Source organism: Mus musculus, chromosome 1 (genome assembly GCF_000001635.26).
Source record: "Mus musculus strain C57BL/6J chromosome 1, GRCm38.p6 C57BL/6J".
Taxonomy (NCBI): Eukaryota; Metazoa; Chordata; class Mammalia; order Rodentia; family Muridae; genus Mus; species Mus musculus.
The window spans coordinates 37,848,847-37,869,203 of record NC_000067.6 but is presented as its reverse complement, the minus strand read 5'-3'; the positions used below and the strand labels follow the sequence as shown (position 1 = coordinate 37,869,203).

Sequence of the window (20,357 nt, the reverse complement as noted above, 5' to 3'; positions counted from 1 at the left end):
GCCTCCTTTTCTTGGTCACATCTCACATCTGCCCCTCACTATATCCTGCTCTGCTTCGTTGGGACCACGACTGTCATTAGCTGTCTGGATAACCACTTAACTGAAGTTATGCCACCTCCAGAGAAGCCTTCCTAGTTGCAACCGTTAAAATCGCACAGACGTGATAGCTGCTGCCGTGGTTCTATGAGTGTTGTGCTTTCCTTTTCACGGCACGCCACAGCTCGTATTGTATAACCGTTGATTAACTGTGTCTTCTCCACAGAAGGCAGTGGCTGTTTTGCCATATCCCCCAGCACCAAGAATGACTCTGGATTAGGTGACTTTGTTGCGTCACTCCATGCTTTGACAAAATATCTGGCAGAAGGAACCTGATTCAGAAGAATCTGTTTCCTGGGGATTACAGTTTGAGGGTATTAGGTACCACGCAGCAGGAGGCAGCTGGTCTCATTGCATTAGTGGTCAGGAAGCAGAAAGCAACGAATGCTCACACCTCTATTACAGTCTTTTCATTCCGTCGGGAACCCTGGCCCATAGAATGATGTCACCTGCATTCAGAATGTGTCTTCTTGCCTCAGGTCAATTAACCCATATGGCAGCGCACAACTGTAACCAGTCTGAGGGCATCTGAAGTCCTCTTCTGTCTTCCATGGGCACAAGACAGCCCCATAGGGCAAATACACACACACACTCAAAACACTTATACATATATAAAATTAAAAATAAAAAGAGAAAAAAGGGAATTATGTTTTGTGAAGGATAAAAAGAAGTACATTCTATTTAGCTATCTTCTTAATACTAGGCTCAAGATTCATTTCTTCAGCATTGGCCTGCTTTATAAAATATTGCTCCTCTCCCATCCCGAGATGCCCTTTTCTCTATCCTTTAGTTTATATTAAGGAGATAGTGCAACGAGACAATAGATATAGCTATTAAATATTAGCATACAAGAATATGTTCAGAACACGAGGTGGAGCTCAGTGGTAGAGTTGCAGGTTTAGCATTGTCCCATGCCTTCCATTCACTCCCCAGCATCAAACCAAAACAGAAACCAAACAATGAACCAAGCAAACAGACCACAACAGAAACCCCTGTATTGTATAAACGGTTACAAGTCCCCACCTATCCAGATACAAAGTAGTCTTCATTACATCCATCATCACTTGGGACAGCACTATGTGATATCTCGACAACAGATATAGGTTTAGCTTTTCTCATTCGAGATATCATTATAAAATGATAGTTACCACAAGAGGAACTATTCGAATTGGAAGGAACTACTTCCTAACTCTGAATTGAAGGCAGCCCGCCAGAAAAGACTCATGGTCTGGAGTGCTTCTGAAGGCAGGTGACTTATGGTTCTTTCCTACAGAGCCGTCAGCAGAGCGCTCTCAGAACAGGGAGGAAGGTAGAGGGCTCCACAGCAAACTCCCCAAATGGAAGTGCAGTACATAAAAAGTACTCGACAGACATAGTTATGTTAGCTAATTTACATATTCCCAAGATAATGGCAAAGTAAAGTATATAGAGAAGTATCTCTCTCTCTCTCTCTCTCTCTCTATATATATATATATATATACATATATATGTCACACAAACTTATCTATACATACATACATACATACATACATACATACATTCAGGGTTTCTCTGTGTAGCCTTAGCTGTCCAGGAACTTGTTCTGCAGACCAGGCTGACCTTAGACTCACAGAGATCCACCTGCCTCTGCCTCCTGAGTACTGGGATTAAAGGCATGCACTATCACTGCCCAGCATAGAACAATATGTTTTATAATGGAATGTTTTTTTAAAATATCAAACTTTCAGCAATAAAAAATACAATTCTAATTTTTATTGAAACGTATTTTTATTTTATGTGTATGAATGTTCTGCCTGCATGTATGTGTGCACTGTGTGCATGTAGTGCCTGTGGAGACCAGAAGAGGGCAGCAGACCCTTTGGAACTGGAATTAGAGGGTTGTGAGTCACCTTATGGATGCTGGGACTTGAATCTGGGTTCTGTAGAAGAGCAGCAGCCAGTGCTCTTAACCACTTCTCCAGCCCCAAGCTTGCTTGCTTGCTTGATTGCTTTCCCTTTTCCTTTTTCCTTTCCTTTCCTTTCCTTTCCTTTCCTTTCCTTCCCTTCCCTTTCCTTTTTCCTTTCCCTCCCCTCCCCTCCCTTTCCTTTTTCCCTTCCCTCCCCTCCCCTCCCCTCCCCTCCCCTCCCTTCCCCTTTCCTTTCTGTTTCTTCCTTTCTTTCTTTTTTTGACACTGGATCTCAGTGTCTGGCACAGAGCCTGGCACAGAGAACAGTTTTCAGATGAAGAATTGTGGCTAAGGTTAAATCCAACCAGGGGTGGTTTTTACAGGACAAACCTATAGTACACATAAAGTAATCAAAAAATTTAAAGCTAAAATTTACAAAGACCCCTCCCCAGGTAAAAATGACAGTCAATAAACGGGCTAATGAAATGGGCCATTCTCAAAAGAAGAAACATGTATGACCAGTAAATGTTCTGAAAAGTTCTGAACAGCATTAGCAATCAGGGAAATGCAAATTAGGGTTCTCCCTCACTCCAAATCAGAAGAGCCATCATCATGAAAACAAATTACAAGTGCTGGCAAGGATGCGATGAGTCCCTTTACAGTGCTGGAGGGCATGCAAACCGATGTGAACTCAGTGTGAAGACTTCTCAAAAACACAAAAAACAGAGCTACCTATGACTTAGTGTTACTGCTTCTGACACGCCCAGAGGTCTTCATACACTACCACAGGGACACTTGAACATTCATGTTTATTGCTGCGTTATTCACAATAGCCAGGAAATGGATCCAGCTTACACCGGAACAGATGAATCAATAATGGAAACATTATACATATACGATGGAACTTTACTCAACTATAATGGAAAATGAAGTCACGAAATCTGCAGAAAAATGGATTTGGAAATTATTTGAAACGAGATAATCCACACTCACGAAGTCAGATGCCATTATGTTCTTTTTTGCGTGCCGATTCTAACATATTAAGTAGGGGGTATATACGGGTGTGTGGGTACAGTTCATGAAACTGCAAGGTGAGGGGGAAAAGAGTGGTTTGGGGGTAACAGAACACTATGACAGGAAAGCAGAAGGGGACCACTGGAGTGAACCGGCAAAAGAGGGGGGATGGGAGAAAAGGCGCAGGAGAAACAACAGAAACAAATTCTGAACGCAAATGCCACAAGAAATCCCGTGTACTTTGTATACTAATAAAATAAGTAAAAACAGACAGGGTTAAAAAAAAAGCTTCTGGCTAAAGATGGGTAGAAGCGGTTACGCACTCACAAAGCAGTAAGACAAAATGTCTTTCATGCTAAACTGTAAGAAACAATGGTAGCATAGCGCGGTGCTCATTTCTTTCCATTTAAAAAGATTCAAGATGCCATTTTAACTTAGTTGGGTAGCCAAAAATACCACGTCGGATAAGAAAAGAAGGCTCAAATCTGCTCACTGGTAGGAGCCAAACTTGGGGTAAAAACTTTAGATACAGTATTTAACATCTCACAAGGTTTTATAGCCTTTCTCGGTTTTCATCGCCAGGCTTGCTAGAGAGGACTGGCATGTAGAGAAGAAATGTCAGCCTGGCGTAGGGGAGATGATTGCTGGGTCTGACATTTCCGAGGTCCATTCTGAGACTGGTGGCCAGGTGCCACGCTCACCCGGAAAGATCGGCTCCCGCCGGTAAGCTGCAACAGGGCACCCCACCTGAAGGCTCCCACAGCACAGCTTCCTGACCATTGCTGCGCACTGGAGCAGCTCTAGGGAGTAACCGCTTCCCTCAGCCAAGAACGCCTGGGGCTCCTGGGACCGCAGCAGTGGCTCAGCCCTGGGCAATAGCCTTCGCGCCTGCGCGGGCTAGAGGATGGTTACTAGGAGACCGGACGCAGGGGTCGGCCATCTCGGCGCTGCGTGGCCGTGCGCCTGCGCGGCACCGATGGGCCCGGAAAAGGCTTCCAGTCGGAGCCCTGAGAGGCGGGCCGGCGGCGGTCCACGTCGCTACGTGCTCGCTCGGGTGCGCGCGCACGATCCGTAGTCTCCGCGAGAGGGCGTGTCGAGACAGGTACGCGTGCGCACGGGTGCTAGGGCGCGCCGGACGGAAGTGGAGCGTAGGCGCCGGGGAGGTGGAAGAAGAGCCCCGCTCAGGTACAGAGCGTGAGGGCGGGGCGTCGGCCAGCCCGGAGCTAACCGCTCCCGCCCTCTTCCCGCTGCGCCACACGGAGCGCCTGCCTCCGCCGGGGCGGGGCCCAGGGAGCGGGAAGGAGGAGACTGGGGAGGAGACAGGGGCGGGAAGGAGGAGACTAGGGCGGAGGATGGAGGCCGGGGTGGGGCTGGATGTCCCGCTGAGGCGGAGGCCCCTCAGTGGCCGGGATGAGCTCCGGGGAGAACGACGGCCAGGGAGGTCGGGGGAGGGCTGCGGAGCTCCAGGGAGGAGTCGCGGAGGTGCGCTGGGCTAGAGAAGAGCCATCCCGGGGCGGCTGCAAGAGGGTGGGGAGAGCCTGACTGTGGCCCGGGTTGGGCATCGCTGCTTAGGCGGCTGCGTCGCGGACCTGCCGGGTGGGAATGGGTTCCAGGAGCAAAGCTTACCCTAGTTTCAGGGGAGTTCATGGTTGAGCCCAGTTCCTATGGTGACCGCTTCGCTGCCTGCCTCAGCTTGGTTGTTGGGGGACTGTTTTGCTTAGAGACACTGTGAGGTGAAGCTGTGGCATTTGGGAGCTCAGCCTGTCTATTCCTGAACCCCTCAGTCTCTCTTAATCTCTTCTTAATAGACTAGGAGGCAGGTGAAGGCAGAAATTGAGATTTTGCATGGAAAAAAAATCTCATAATCTCTTTATAGTTTATAGAAGAAAGGCAAGGTAGGCTGTCTTGTTTGAAAAAATTATTCAAGTCTGTCATGCACTTGATACCTAAAAAGTATATATGTACATAAGGATACATGTATTTGTATATATCTCTCAGTCAACGATTTAGACACTAAGAAAAATTTGCACAAGTGGCTGTTTTCTCTAAGCCCCTGTAAATCTATGTGACCTACGGTCTTTGTCATTTCAAATTTATTCTGGTTTTCAGGACTTCGAGTACATTTTGTTCACTTTCAGGAAATAAAGTCATAGTAATTTCGGAATAGAATAGGTTGTTAAGATAAAGGGACGTTATCGTATTTAACTGTGCTTCAAGAACAAACCAGTTGTATTTTAATTAAACAATAAACTAAGTTCTTCTGTCTTAATTATTGAGAAAGAAATAAGGTAAAATTACATTCATCAATATTCTTTGAAATTCCAAACCTCGATATTGTTTATTGGCAGTTTCAAAAACAGGTTTTACTTACTTTCCAAAGAAGAATCACTGTTGTAGTCCAGCTATAACCAGGCAAGGAGAGAGTCTCTGGGTTCTGCCTTATTTGTTTAAAAATAATTTGGTTTTAAAGTTTTCCATAAGTAGGGGCCATTAGAACAGGTGTTATTTATTCTCTCAGGCATCACATGCTCTTGCTCTTTGCTTGTTGCCCAGACTGACAATGTTAGGCATTCGGGCCATTAGAACAGGTGTTATTTATTCTCTCAGGCATCACATGCTCTTGCTCTTTGCTTGTTGCCCAGACTGACAATGTTAGGCATTCCCTTGCTTTTCCTAATAGTTTTATCATCTTATGTGAACACACAGCATACAGTCTGCCTTGTTATGGAACTTTATATAAGAGGAATTGTAACACGTGTTCTACAGCTTCTGTGCTTAACACTTAGAGATTGTAGCCTTATTGCTTCTAGGTACTTTGCTGGTTAGTGTTCCATTGTAAAGATATACCACGATTTACTGTTGGTGGACAGTAGGTTTTAAAATAACGGACAGGGTTATGGATATTAAAATATATGCATCTCATGTTTTGAGGAGAGGCGGTTGGAAAGGTAGTGCTTTTTGTTTTAGTTACACCATTAGTCTTAGTCTTAAGTTACTAATCCCTTTGGTCCAGAAAAGCCTTCAGAGAACAACTGACCCCTTTCTTGTGTTTCTAAGGTCTTGTTTCACTCTTCATTGAGGACATAAGTAATTTCTTTAGAGATTGGATTGTAGAAACGAGATGAGCTTGGAGCTTGAATTGGAATGACTGGAAAGATTTTGTTGTTGTTTACCTTAAGAAAAGTTTAAACTTTAATGACTTTTGTCCCTTCCCAACTTTTGCTGATATTTTTTAAACATATAATCTTAACTTCTATTTCACTGAAAAATTAAAGTCCCAGTAGATAGGAAGTTCCTCAGATTATACCCCTTAGTTAAAATTTCACTTACCTTTGCTTTTCTCATTCTTGTGTCAGAATACAGTATACCTACTACCTGGATTTCTTCATGTTATTCACCTTTTTGCCCTTCCACCAGTCAACATTAATTTATGTCTTCATTGTTTCTCTGCTGTAGGGCTTCATTGCCTGCAAATATTCTTAGGGAATTCTTTTCTTAAAAAAATTTTGTGTGTGTGTATGTGTGTGTGTGTGTGCGCGAGGAGGTCAAAGGACAACTTGTATGTATATTTATGTGTATGTGTGCTTGTACACTTGCTTGCCAGGGTATATGCTTGCCACAGTGCACATATGGAGATGAGAGGAGCCTGTGAGAGTTGGTTCTCTTCTTTCACTATATGGGTCCTTGGGGATCAAACTCAGATCACCAGGCTCAGGCACAGTGCCTTGATCAGTAAAGTTGTCTCAATGTTCCTGGCTTTGTGTATGCATGTGAGATATCATTCTTCAGAATGCTTAAGATCAGAAGTGTTGCTGTTTCAGAGTTTGGGGACTTTAGGATATTGTATGTACATAAAGCTTCCCAGGAATGGGACCAAATCTAAACAGAAAATTTATGTTTCATATGAACTTTATATTCATGGCCTGAAGGTAATTTTCTGTAACTCTTTTGGTCTACTGGGGTTTTGACTATGGCCATTCTTGCAAGGTCAAGTATGGAATTTTCCATTTGTAGCTTCATGCTGTTTGTTACTCAGAACATTTTTGAATTGTGGAGATTTAAGGTTTGAGTTTTCAGACTAAGGCTAAGCAGACTTTTATTTGCATTTCTTGAGAGACGAAGCCCATGCTTGATTCTGGAAGGGGTCTCGTGGAAAGAAGGAAGCATACTTTTCTGCTTTTGGCAGTGAACCTTCTACAGCCTTAGTCTTCCTTAACTTTTATTCTGCCTCTTTGGCTCTTGCAGCTATGCCGATTAAAAGCTTACATTTTATATTTTGATTTTAATCATTCATTAAATGGTTTATTAATCATTTATTATTTAATTCATTTATTAGTCCTCTTCAGGTTTACTTTCATTCCTCCACAGAGGCTGCTTTGTTTAATTAAACTTCATTATTTTAAAAATGTTTTATTAACTCTAAAAATTTACTCATTGAGTAAATACAAATGTTCTATACAGAAACTCTGGTAGACTTTTTTTCAAACATAGCAACCAGACAACAGCCTAGACATCTTGGACTTTATATCCCAGTAGAAGAAAGTAGACAGCAAACAGGGAAACAGACAGATAATATGATTTCAAGTAGGGACAAGTGCACTGGCTTGAGTGGAGGGTGACTGAGAGAGAACCTGCTTTAAAAAGGAAATTGAGGGAGAAAAGACAAAGTACTGAGGTTGAACAGACTTCAGACAGGTAAGAGGCTGAGGAGAGAATGTTCCTGGTAGGGAAAAGTGGAAGGAGGGCATGAAGTCGACTGAAAATGGAACATGTCTTAGCTCATGTGCATTGATATAACAACACACTGTACGCTTGGTAGATTGTAAGCAACAGATATTTAACCCTAACAGTTCTGGAAACTGAGAATTCTAAGATCTCATCTGGTGGAGGATCTTTTCCAGGTACATAGATATCTTATTGTTGTTTCCTCATGGTATAAAGTATGAGAGGATCCTGGGGCCTCTTCTATAAAGTTAATTAATCATGACTTAGTTTATTTTTTGGTGCTAGGAACTGACTCCAGGGTTTTAGGAATGTTAAGCGTGTGTTCTACCAACTGGCTCCTGCACCTCTCAGTGCCATCATTCTGGGCATAAGACTTTCATCATAGTAACTTGAGGGATATACAGTTTTTCAGGTCTGAGCAACCCATGAAAGGAACAGAAAGATAAACAGTAAAACTAATTGATGAGTGAAAAAGAAGTACCGGATCTTTAAAGAGAAGGCACCAACTCATACAGGACCTAAGGAAGTTCAGATTTTATCCCAATTGTAGTAGAAAGCCATTGGAGTGTTTTTGAGCAGCCTCTAAACATTTTAAAGTGATTAGTCTGATTATAGGGTAAAGAATAATTTTTATAAAGCAAGGGAAGGAGGGGGAAGAACTACAGCAGTAATCTAGGTGTGGGGATTGTTGTACCTGGGTCTAGGCACATCCATATAGTGTGTAGAAATGGATGATGTCTTAGGATTTCTGTTGCTGTGAAGAGACACCATGATCACTGCACCTATATAGGACAACATTTGATTGGGACTGGCCTGCACTTCAGAGGTTTAGCCCATGTTGATCACGGTGGGAAGCATGGCAGCACCCAGACATGTGCTGGAGAGGCAGCTGAGAGTTCTGCATTTGGATCTGGAGGCAGCAGGAAGAGGTAGTAGCACTTGAGATTTTGAAATCTCAAGCCCACTGTTAGTGACACATTTCCTCCAACAAGGACATACCCACTCAAAAAAGGCCACTCCTTATAGTGCCACTTCCTGTATGCCTAGGATGGCCATTATCTTTCAAACCTCACGTTTTCACTCCCTGGCTCCCATAGGATTATAGCCATATCATAATGCAAAATGCATTTAGTCCAGTATCAAAAGTTCCCATAGTCTACTACAGTACCAGCACTGTTTAAAAGTCCAAGTTTCAAAAGTCTCTTCTGAGACTCATGCAGTCTCTTATCTGTAGTCCCTTGCAAAATCAAAATGAAAAAAACAGATCACATGCTTCCAACATAAAATGGTACAGGATAGACATGACTGTTCCAAAAGGGAGCCCAACGAGGAAATACTGGACCAAAGCAAGACTGAAAACTAGTTTGGGGCAAACTCCAAACTCTGCATCTCCATGTTTAATGTCAAAGCCCTCTTCAGATCTCCAGTTCCTTTCAGCGTTGTTGACTGTAATGTACTTCTCTCATGGGCTGGGTCTACTCCCTGTTAACAGCTTTCCTCAGCAGGCAGCCCATGGCTCTGGCATCTCTATCATTTTGAGGTCTCCAAAGCAATCCAGGCTTTGCCTTCACAGCTTCATGCAGTGGTCTTTCTGAGCCTTCATTTAGAGACACCCCTGCCACAGGACTGGCCTCAATGGTTTTCCTTAGCAGAGAGAGATTCTATAACTCTTTTCTTTTTCCCTCGACTCTAACGCCAGAACTATGTCGCCAAAGCTGCCAAGTTCTGCTGCTTGCTGGGGCTAGAACATGTTTTCTGGTTTTGATGATTTGCTTCAATGCTTAAACTTGGCTGTCCTGGAGCTTACTCTATAGACCTGAAATCCACCTGCCTCTGCCCCACAGGTGCTGGAATTAAAGGCATGTACTACCACACCCATCTCTAAGCTTTTTAAAAATTCCCTTTCATGTTTCTTGAACTCATTTTCACAAGTCATAAGCTTGGCTGGGTGGAGTCTTGTTCTGAGATCACCACTCGTGCTATCCCACTTAGCATCAGGCTTCTCTTTAATCTGTGTGCACGTCCTGGTGCTCCTTTTCTCCTCAAACTGTACATTTTGAATTTTTTCCTTGCCCAGCTTTTTCCTTTTCACGATAGGTCTGCGTATTACAGGCCACTAATAAGCGCAGACACACATAGGACTAGGCTGTTTTGAAATCTCTGCTAACACAACCCAAAACTCTAGTTTAGCCTCAGGTAGACTTTTCAGACATAAGCAAAATGCAGCCACAATTTTTGACAAAATATCACAAGAACAATCTCAAGGACATATACTAATAGTATTCTCCTCTGAAATCTTTTGAGCTAGACTCCAACAGTTCAAATCATCCTCAGTACCATACCACTGTCTTCCGTGTTTGTAGTAGGATAGCCCATTAAGCCTTACTTAAAATCTCCAATCACTTTTCTAGCCCAAAGTTCCAAAGTGTTTCCTAGTCCTCCAAATAAAAACATAGTTCAGCCTATTACAGCAATACCCCAGTCCATGGTAACAACTTTTGTTACCATGCTTCTATTGCTGTGAAGAGACACCATGACCACGGCAACTCTTATACAGGACAATATTTAATTAGGACTGGCTTACACTTCAGAAGTTTAGCCCATTTTGGTCAAGATGGGAAGCATGGCAGCACACAGACATGGAGCTGGAGAGGCAACTGAGAGTTCTGCATCTGGATCTACAGGCAGCAAGAAGAGATAGCAGTACTGGGCCTGGCTGTGTAGGAACAGGGACTGGGAAGTGGAAAGAAAGTGGAGACAGAGCCCACAAAGATGCCAGGAGTCAGACTCTGGAAACCAGCATCAGAGTACAAATCTAACTTTATTGTTTATCACATAAGCTTATCTATAGCTTTTTAGCCAATCAGAATATGTTTATGTATTCAAGGGCAAACGGGGTGAGGGAGCAACCTGCATTGCTTAGCAGAATCTAACTCACCTGTCTATGAGCCTGTAGGGGAGGGTCCAGGCTCCTGGAGAGATTTCTGTGAAGACAGGAAGCAGCCTTCCTGGCCTTGGGTCCTTTGTGTTGTCTCACTGGTATGCCAGTATCTATGTCGGATCACACACAGTGGATCTGGACTCTTCAAGGGATTTCTGAAACTTGTGAGACCTTGCTCTTTCTCCCACTTCTTCCTCCACAAGGTTTATCTCCACAAATTGAGGTCTGACACCTCGAGCCCACCCCCAGTGACATACTTCCTCCAGCAAGGCACCACTCCCTATGGGCCTAGGATGGCCACTTTTATTGAAACCACCACAGATGGATTTAGGATATACATTTTGGATATAGAACCAACATAACTCGATATATTAGGTGAGAGTCAAGAAAAAAAAATCAAAGACACCCTCCTTTTAAAATTTAAAAAAAATTGGGAGGTACATGCTTGATGGTGGCTCATTGTGGAGATCTGGAAAGAATACGAGGCAAAGGAGATCCAAGGGCAGTGAGGGAGTTCAGAGGCTAGCTTCAGACATCTTCTGTTGCTGTGTCAGTGGATGTGCAGTGAGAGCAGCAGTGTTAAGTGCTCTGATGTGGGCTTGTTCATAGGCCTTTGGGGATGGAAAGTAGTAGATTCTAAATATCCTAAGATCTAAATAAGTAGATATGAGCGATCACTGGAACGTGGAGATCATTTGCATGTATGGGGTGAAGATTGCTAGGCCAGGCACCGAAGTTTCAGATATACATCTCTCTTTGCTACCCATAGTATTTCCTTGAAAGCTAGGGAAGGCACAGTAGCAACTTTAGTCAGGTAGGTTTTCTTACTTAATTACTAGCCTAGCCTAATATCTAATTTTGTAGAATTTACACTTGATTTTCAGTTTACCAAGGAGAATTAAAAGAGTTTAGTTTTGTTAGTTTAGCACACTGCTTTCAGACGCCTTCCTGTTATATAAAAAACTCTAGAGGCTAGAGAGATAGCTCAGTGAGTGATATGATAAAGACTTGAGTTAGATTCTAAAATCCATGTGTTCTAGTAGATTTTTATTGCCGTGATAAAATAACATGACCACAAGGGACTTGGGGAGCAAAGAGCTTATTTCCACTTACAGTATGTATTGGTTACTTTTTTGTGGTTGTGAAAAAAATGCTATAACCAAGGCAACTTATAGAAGAAAGGGTTTGTTTGGAGCTTACAGTTCCAGAGGGTTGGAGTTGATGACCACCATGTGGGGGGAGTATGGCTGCAGACAAGCAGGCATGGTGCTGGAGCATCTGATAGCTCATTTCCTGACCCATAAACAAGAAACAGCACATGGCAGAGGCTTTTGAAACCTTAAACTCACCCTCCCTCCCCCAGTGACATGCCTCCTCTAACAAGGTCATACTTCCTAAACTTTTTAAATATCCACCAACCAGGAACCAAATATTCAAATGACTGAGACTTACAGGGGACATCTCAATCAAGCCACCACACAATTGTAGTCATGAAGAGAAGCTAGGGTAGGAAATCAAAGCAGGAACCTGGAGGCAGGAACTGAAATAGACCATGGAGGCACGCTGCTTACTGGCTTGCTCAGCCTGCTTTCTTATACCACCTAAGACCACTTGCCCAAGAGTGGTGTCACTCACAGAAAATATTCTACAGACTTGCCTTCAAGCCTGTATGATGGAAGCATTTTTTCTTTTTTTCTTTTTTTTTTTTTGGCTGAACTCTCCTTTTCTCATATGACCTTGGCTTGTGTCAAGTTGACAAAAAACAACCAACACAGCACGTAAAGCCAGATGGTAGCGAAAGGATGGGAGGTGGCTTCAGGAGAAACCCTGGACGCTTACGAGCCAGCTAGCCTGGTAAATGCAGCCACAGACAGTAGACTCTGAGGAAAACAATGTGGGAAAGCTAGAGCTGACACTTGAAATTGTCCCCTGTCTTCCTCCATTTGTGCAAGGACACACACACACAAACCTCTTTAGACAGACTGGTAGGGGCATAACTTTCAGACATTGCTTGTTTTTTAAGGTTCAAGTAAACATGCAAGGAAGACATGTCTAGAAAACATGAATACCTAAATTGTTGTCAAATCAGTATTTGTATGGAAGTCTTGTTGATGACATCATCCCCATAGAATAAAAAACAAACGATCTTTAGAATATGGAGTTCAAACTGAGCCTTAAAATGTTAGTGAAGAAGAGTATTTCTAGGTGTCCATATTAAGAATGTGTAGAATAGTTCTGGGAGTTGTTAGTTAGGAGATAAAGTTGTCAGAGTGGAAGGGAACAAACTGAAGAACTTTGCGTGATGGGAAAAACAGATGTTGGCAATTCAAAGTGTGATGGAAAGCCAATAAGAACTGGCAAGTTTATTGGCGCCATCCTTACTCAGCTCAAATTTGTGGGTCATGTTGGTGAGATTTTACCAGTGTAGCTTCTGATGTTACCAGGTGATGCGGTCTCACGGCAAACTCCCTGATCTTCTGGCTCTTACAGTCTTCTGCCTGTTTTCTGCAGTGTTCTCTGAGCCTCAGGTGTGGGAATGTTTTGTAGATGTATCCATTGGGACTGGGCTCCACCGCTCTGCATATTGATTGGTTGTGGTTTTCTGTAGTGGTCTCCATCTGTTGAAAAAGGAAGTTTCCTTAATGAGGAGTGAAGATTATCCTCATTTTGGGTATGAGGACATGTGTGTATAGATCATTGTTAGGGATTATGCTGGTTTAGTAAGTTTGTAGGATTAGTAGATTATCCTCCAATAACCATGATTTCATTAGCACTGATTAGATAGCTAGGTTTCCAGTACCAGGCATGGTATCTTTCCTGTTGATTTATCTCTTTTGTTTTGTTTTTAAAGATGTATTTTATGTGGGTGTGTGTGCTTGTGTTCACATGTGTGCATGTGTACACGAGTGCCCACAGAAGCTGGCGTACATGAGCTGCCTCCCTCACTTTGAATGCTAGGATCTGAACTTCAGTCCTCTGCGTAAGCACCCTTAACTGCTTTTATTAAGAAAAGACAGCTTGGTAAACTCTGCTTTACTGATGGAAAGTTAAGAACAATAGAAAATATGAACGAAATGGATTGTTACTAGTTTTCAAAACTTACTGATGTGAGAAGTCACAGCTCTGTTTTAAATAGAGCTCATTCTTATATCTCATTCTTTTTGTTAGGTTAACACCAAAGAACATCAGTTTGGTCTTGGGGCTCCAGTTTCTGAAGCTGGAAGAAACCAGAATACTTTCCAACTAGAACAAGAAGTGAGAACCCAAGATAGATTCATCTCTACACTGAAATTACAGGTTAGCCTTGGTTTATATATTAATAAATACTTTTCTTAATTAATTTGGCATGTGGGTTTATTTTAGAACAAGAAGATATAGAGTAAATAATTACTAATTCAGAGCTTGTTTAAATCTAATGATTCTAAGATCACTCAATTTGGAGGGGAGGGTTGGTTGTTTGAGACAGGGTTTTTCTGTAACAGCGTTTTTGTGTAATAGTGCTGGCTGTACAGGAATTCTCTCTGTACACCAGGCTGGCCTTGAACTCACAGAGATCCTCTTGCCTCTGCCTCTTGAATGCTGGGACTAAAGACCTGAACCATCACTGCCTGGCTTTATTCAATTTTTATAATCACTTTGATATAATTGATTCAGAGTTAGTGAGTGAAAGTTATGTATCATGTAGTTTTTTTCCCCCTTTCAGGATCTTGTTATATAACCCAGGTTGGTCACCAACTCATAACAAAACTTTTGTGTTAGCCTCACATTCTGGAGTTACAGGGATGAACCCTTGCCAGGCACATCAGCTGCTTTTTTTTTTTTTTCTAAAGATTTATTTATTTTATGTATATGAGTACACTGTCACTGTCTTCAGACACACCAGAAGAAGGCATCAGATCCCATTACAGATGGTTGTAAGCCACCATGTGGTTGCGTGGAATTGAACTTAGGGTCTCTAGAAGAGTTCTTAACTGCTGGGCCATCTCTCCAGCCTCCCATCAGCCGCTTTTTAATGCAGAATCTTACTTAGCCATTTCCAACCACGTGAAATAGTGGTCATTTCTTTTGATATATATTTCTGTGAAATTCCAAGTGGTTAAATAATTATGATGATTTAGATAGCAAATGACAAACAGAATCTCTTCCAAATTAGCAGGGATTTAAATATAGTGCTCTGTGCTACAGGTTTGAGCCCATCTAGCAGTGCTATAATAAAGGCACTTAAAACAGACCTTCCAGGCATAGATGTGGCTCAGTTGGGTGAGTACTTGCCTAGCATCCACAGAGCCCTGGATTTGATCCCAGCACCATACAAACTGGGTATAGTAGAACATGCCTGTACTCCTAGCACTCAGGAGGTAGAGGCAGAAGGTTCAGAAGTTGAAGGTAATACTCAGACTTCATATTGAGTTTGAGGCCAGCCAGAGCCTCCATGAGACTGTCTGCCTGGAGGTGGGAGAGCAGGGACTTTGGGGAAGATAAAGTGGATTCAACTTTTCCTTTCTGTTCCCTCCTAGTTAATACAAGTTCAGGCTGTGCACGTGAGATGTGAAATGTGTATGCTATTTTCCCTTTCAGTAAACACAGATTCTGTCCTCATACAGTATAATCTGAATACAGTTTCCCCTCCCTCTACCCTCCCAGTTCCTTCCCACCTCCTCTTCCATCCAGACCCACTCACTAGAAAATAACAGGCTCCTAAGAGATAACAACAAAACATAAAACATCCAAAATATAATAACATAAAATAACACATCATATTGAAAGTTGGACAAGCCAAGCCAACAGAAGAATAAAAGAGCCCCAAGAGCAGGCACAAGAGCCAGACCTTTCATTGTCACAGTCAGGAGCCCATAAAGTACTAAACTGAAGCTGTGCTGCAGGGAACCTGCCGTGGGCTCTGTGATTGCTGCTTCATCTCTGTGAGGTTCCCTGAGCTCTGAGAGGAGGGATTTGATGAAGACATCTTGTGTAGAGCTCTGTGCTCCATGGTCTCTCTCTCTCTCTGCATAATTTCCAGCTATGGGTTTCTGTATTTGTATCTGCCTGCTGCAGGAGGAAGCTTCTCTGAAGATGGCATTGATCTATGGATGTAGCTGAGTATCCTTAGAAGCCCTTTTAGTGTTACTTTACTAATGCCCTTCAGTCCCACTTGTCTCTCCTCTCATTCTCTCCCTAAATCCCAAACCCCACCCAAGCCTTCCATTCTCACACTCTGCTCCCCACGCTCTGCTCGCCTTTAATATTTATTCCATTTCCCCCTCCCAGGGAGATTCGTGTGTGTGTGTGTGTGTGTGTGTGTGTGTGTGAGTGTGTCTGTGTTTGTATGTGTGTGTGTGTGCCTGTCTGACCATCTGTGTGTCCCTTCCTCTATGCCTATCTTTTTTGAGTCTGTGGATTGTATCTTGGTTATCATTTTTTAAATGGCTAATATCCATATATAAGCTGACACATAAAAATGTGAACTCAAAAAAATAATTCCCAGAGAAATACAAGGCAGATGGCTAATAACTGCTTGCTTCAAAACAAGCAGATTAAAAGAAAACTATAGACCTTTCCTGCCAGGATAAGCCAAATAGAGTCTAGACTTTCATCCTTTCCAGGTGGCTACAGAGATCCTCAATTGTGCCTCTTCTTGACCTCATTTCCTTATGTCTATCCCTAAGAAGAGTTGGTAACAAAGGAAACTAAGTAGGGAACCAAGACTTTCATGTCCATCAGGTAGTAGGAAGGTGCGTAGTCTCTGAGGTCAGTAGAGACCACAGGCACCAAGGCATCTGCCCCACCCTGTAGTCAGAGGCGCACTTCCTTCTTCTTAGGGAGGTGTCAGAGGAGAGTTAGAGCAGAGTCAGGACTTTATTTCTCCTCACAAGGCCTCTCTTAGGATTTGAATCTAGATTGTTCCTCACAGGCTCTTGTTTTGAGTGGGCAGTCTCCAGCTTGTGGCGCTGTTTTAGTAGATGGGGCCTGGCTGATGGAAGTAGCTCACTAGGGATTGGCCTTTAAAGGTCATAGCTGCCCATGGCTCCAGTTTGCCCTCTGCTTCCTGGCCCACCAAGATGTAAACCAGCCCATTCTGCCTGTGTCAGGAACATTTGAGTAAGGCTGAATTAAAAGGTAATGAGCTAGTTTATTGGTGGAGGAAATTTCAAATGTTTTTGGTGTGGTGGTGGGAATCAAACCAGAGCCCTGCTCGTGCTAAGCAAGCATTCTATTCATTGAGTTATGGCCCCTGATCTCAGAAGAGGAAATTTCAAGACTGCATAATATTCAGTCTATAGCATGATTATCGCTTACTGTGTGCAGCCAGCTTTATAATGAGGGACAAGAAGTACAGAAGGAAGATATGCACAGCATGCAGTTTAGGAGCATGCCTTGTGTTTAAAACTGCAGCACAGGCAAGTGGGCAAATTGTTAAAATTGTTAAAGAGCCACCCATTGACCTTGCACTAGGGCAATAGGAAAGGTGCCTTGAGGGGAGGCGTGACTCATGAAAGGCTTCAGGATGCAGAACTGAAAAGCCATTTGAGAGATTTTTCTTTGAGAGAGCCTCAGGGGTGTCTTTTAAATGAGGCAACCTAGGGAAGGGTTTCCAGTGTACAGGCACTCAGAGGCTACTCAAGCTGTGGTCCATGACTCCCAGTTCTTGAGCTGGCAACACAACATGAGATCATCTACATAGTAATTTGGAAGCATGCAGAATGTAAGAAATCTAGTTATCTTGGCAGCTTACACCAATAGTTTTGACCAAAGTCTGGGAAGTGAAGCAGTGAATAGCACTGTCAAATTCCCTACGGGGAGTCCTTCAGTGTATTTTGCATGAAGCTTTGAAGGTGAATCCCAAGTTGTGGTAAAGAACTCAGGACTTTGGAGTTTTGAAGAACCTGAGATATTTGCTAAGGAAAGCTGAAGCACTAAGTAGATTTTGCCCTAAGAGAGTCCCTGAGTGTTCCAGGCAGCAGGGCCTATGAGCTAGATAACTAAGTCCATTGGAGCTTACAGAGTGATACACACACACACACACACACACACACACCCCAGATTCCAGGCATGGAGGACCCCAACCTGCCTCTTCTAAAACATTTATATCATGGATTGAATAAAAGCAGGGCTTACTATCAGGGGCAAGGAGGGTATCTATGTATTTACTGACGATCCATTTGTTTTATTTATCCACTTAACAATAAAATGAGCATGGTGTACAGAATACATAATTCATGATGCATAAAGGAGTTCTATGTATTGCTTAGAAGCAGTGGAAAGGACAGGTAAATAAATGATTTTAATACATCTTATAAAATACTAAGAAAGGGCTGAGAAGTTAACTCAGTCAGTATAGTGCTTATACAAAGACTTGAGTTTAAACCACAGAACCTGTGTGAAAAAGCCAGGCGGGGTAGTAATTCTGCCTGTAATTGCAGCTCTGGTGAGGTGGGCACAGGCATCTCCCTGGGGTACTCTGGCCACTGAGAGACCCTGTCTTTAAAAAGCCAAAGTAGATAGTGCTTAAGGAATGACACTTGAGGTTGTCTTTGGCCTGCACACACATGAGCATGTGCATACCACACACCACATGCATTCACAGCATGAGGGTTGCTGAGGAAACAGCTCAGTAGGTGGAGGGGTTGCTATGCAAGATGAGGAATGACATTCAGATTTCCAGCACTCATGCAAATGCTGAGTAGGCTAGCGGCCTTCTGCTAACCCTGGCACTCAGGAGTCAGCTGGCCAGCTAGATGAGGCAACTCTGGGAGCATCGAGCTAAAGTGAGGGACCTTGCCTCAATAGATAAGGTGGAGAGCAATTAAAGAGAACACTGTGTCTTCCACATGCATACACATGTGCACACTTTCCTTTCACCCCTGTCTGCTGATACATGTGAATACACACATACACACACAACAGTCCAGAAAAACCCACACAACAGAACTGTGAAGACAGATGAATTGTAGTTGTTTAACACTCACATCCTATGGCATATTAAAAATAGCACACTATCAATCAGAGTAGCTGAGATAAGAAAGTTAGGCAAGTAAGTTATTGTGTTCAAAAAGACTTTTCTAAAGAGTTAACAGAGTTTTAAACAGCAAGTAGAAGTTTGATTCCTTTTTGTTGGTTATTTGGTTTATTATCATTTCAAATATTATTTCCCTTCCCTGTTTCCTCTCTGAGAACCCCTCATCCCAGCCCCCAGAAGTTTGATTCTTGGGGAGTAAATGTCATTAATTATTAAAATTAACTTTAATTTCTTTACTGCAGATAATTATCTGGCTTTTTTCCCCCTCGAGACAAGGTCTGTTTATGTAGCTGGGTTAGTTTTAAAGTCATGATCAGCCTGCCTTAGCCTTCTGAGTGCTCTGGCTATGGGCATATGCTACCGTGTCTGGCAGTTTGGTTGTTCTTTTAATAGTCTGTTTGAAGAGCTGTATATAGTGAGACAACAGTACAGGTTACATGTGGGAGTGGGATCCAGGAGGGGCTGGGAGATGGTGAGTGTGACTGCAGTGTAGTATATGCTGTATGAAATTCCCAAAGAATAACTTCAAGTATTTTTAAAAAGCTATTTAAAGTACTAATTTTGTTTTGCTTTGCTTTCTTTTTCAAGACAGGGTTTCTCTGTGTAGCCCTGGCTATCCTAGAACTCACTCTGTAGACCAGGCTGACCTTAGACTTGGAGATTGCTTATTGCTTGCCTCTGCTTCTCAGGTGCTGGAATAAAAGACATACACCATCACTACCTGGCAAAAAAACTATTTTTAAAAATAGTATTTCTATTAAAAAACCTGGTTTGACATGAAAGATGCAGTTATTAAGAAAAAATAATTTGGTGGCTAGGAATGTGTCTTAGCAGGGCTGCTTGGTGGCCTAGATTTGATCCTTACCACATTGATTGGTCATTTAATTAGTATTTTCACTTAGTGGTTTTCCAGATTGGTAACAACATGGTACAAAATAAATAAGACACAAGATTGTACAGTTACGTGTTCTTGCCAGCTAAGCAAACTCTCTCTTTCTGATTCTAACACCTGATTGCTTTTCTCAGAAGGAAGCTAAGGGATCCTTTTAACGTGATTACTTCCTTTTGGTTGTAACAGATTGAAGATCTCAAACAGACAAATCATGACTTGGAAGAATATGTTAGGAAACTCTTGGATAGTAAAGAGGCGGTAAGCACTCAAGTAGATGACTTAGCCAACCACAATGAGCACCTTTGTAAAGAGTTGATTAAACTTGACCAACTAGCAGAGAAATTACAAAAAGAAAAAAATTTTGTGGTGGACACTGCCGACAAGGAACTTGAAGAAGCAAAGGTAACTAAATTTACCACTGATTATATCTTAGTTGTACTTTAAGCATGTGATTCTAAAAGTAAATTGGAAAAGTGAAATTTTCATATAATTTGGAAGCCTTTTAGTTTGACATATTTAAATTTATCATAAGGATGAAGTTATATTTTTCTCATACTTTATTTTTTTTATAATTTTTTGCTCATATTTTCCACTAAGTTTTATGAGGCTATTATGAAAATTTCAAAGCAAGAATAGTCTGTATATACAATATTGTTCTGCTTCCCCAACTTCTTCTCTTTGCATAAACAGATAAATCCCCATGCCTTTGTTAGAGAGGGTCTTGCACCCTAGCCTAGGCTTGCCTTGAACTCTGGATCTTCTTGCCTCCCTTGGCTTTCTGAGAAC

General features: G+C 42.4%; 1 protein-coding gene across 20 annotated transcripts in view; it reads left to right on the top strand.

The window, feature by feature from the left end:
- Positions 1 to 2,777: 2,777 nt before the first annotated feature.
- Tsga10 (testis specific 10) overlaps positions 2,778 to 20,357 on the top strand; it is a 111,857-nt gene continuing 94,277 nt past the window's right edge. For 4 of the 20 annotated variants that reach the window (XM_017319576.2, XM_017319574.2, XM_030252667.1 and 1 more), the window contains exons 1-3: positions 2,778 to 4,181; positions 13,831 to 13,959; positions 19,758 to 19,973. Coding sequence is in view for 8 of the 20 variants with exons in the window: in XM_011238461.2 (XP_011236763.1) it covers positions 4,407 to 4,478; positions 13,831 to 13,959; positions 19,758 to 19,973 (417 nt within the window). In the remaining 12 variants the exon portion in view is untranslated. Of the gene's footprint in view, positions 4,182 to 4,224; positions 4,479 to 13,830; positions 13,960 to 19,757; positions 19,974 to 20,357 lie in introns of those variants that run through there. The other 16 variants (XR_865225.2, XM_011238461.2, XM_011238463.3 and 13 more) reach the window with 12 other exon arrangements.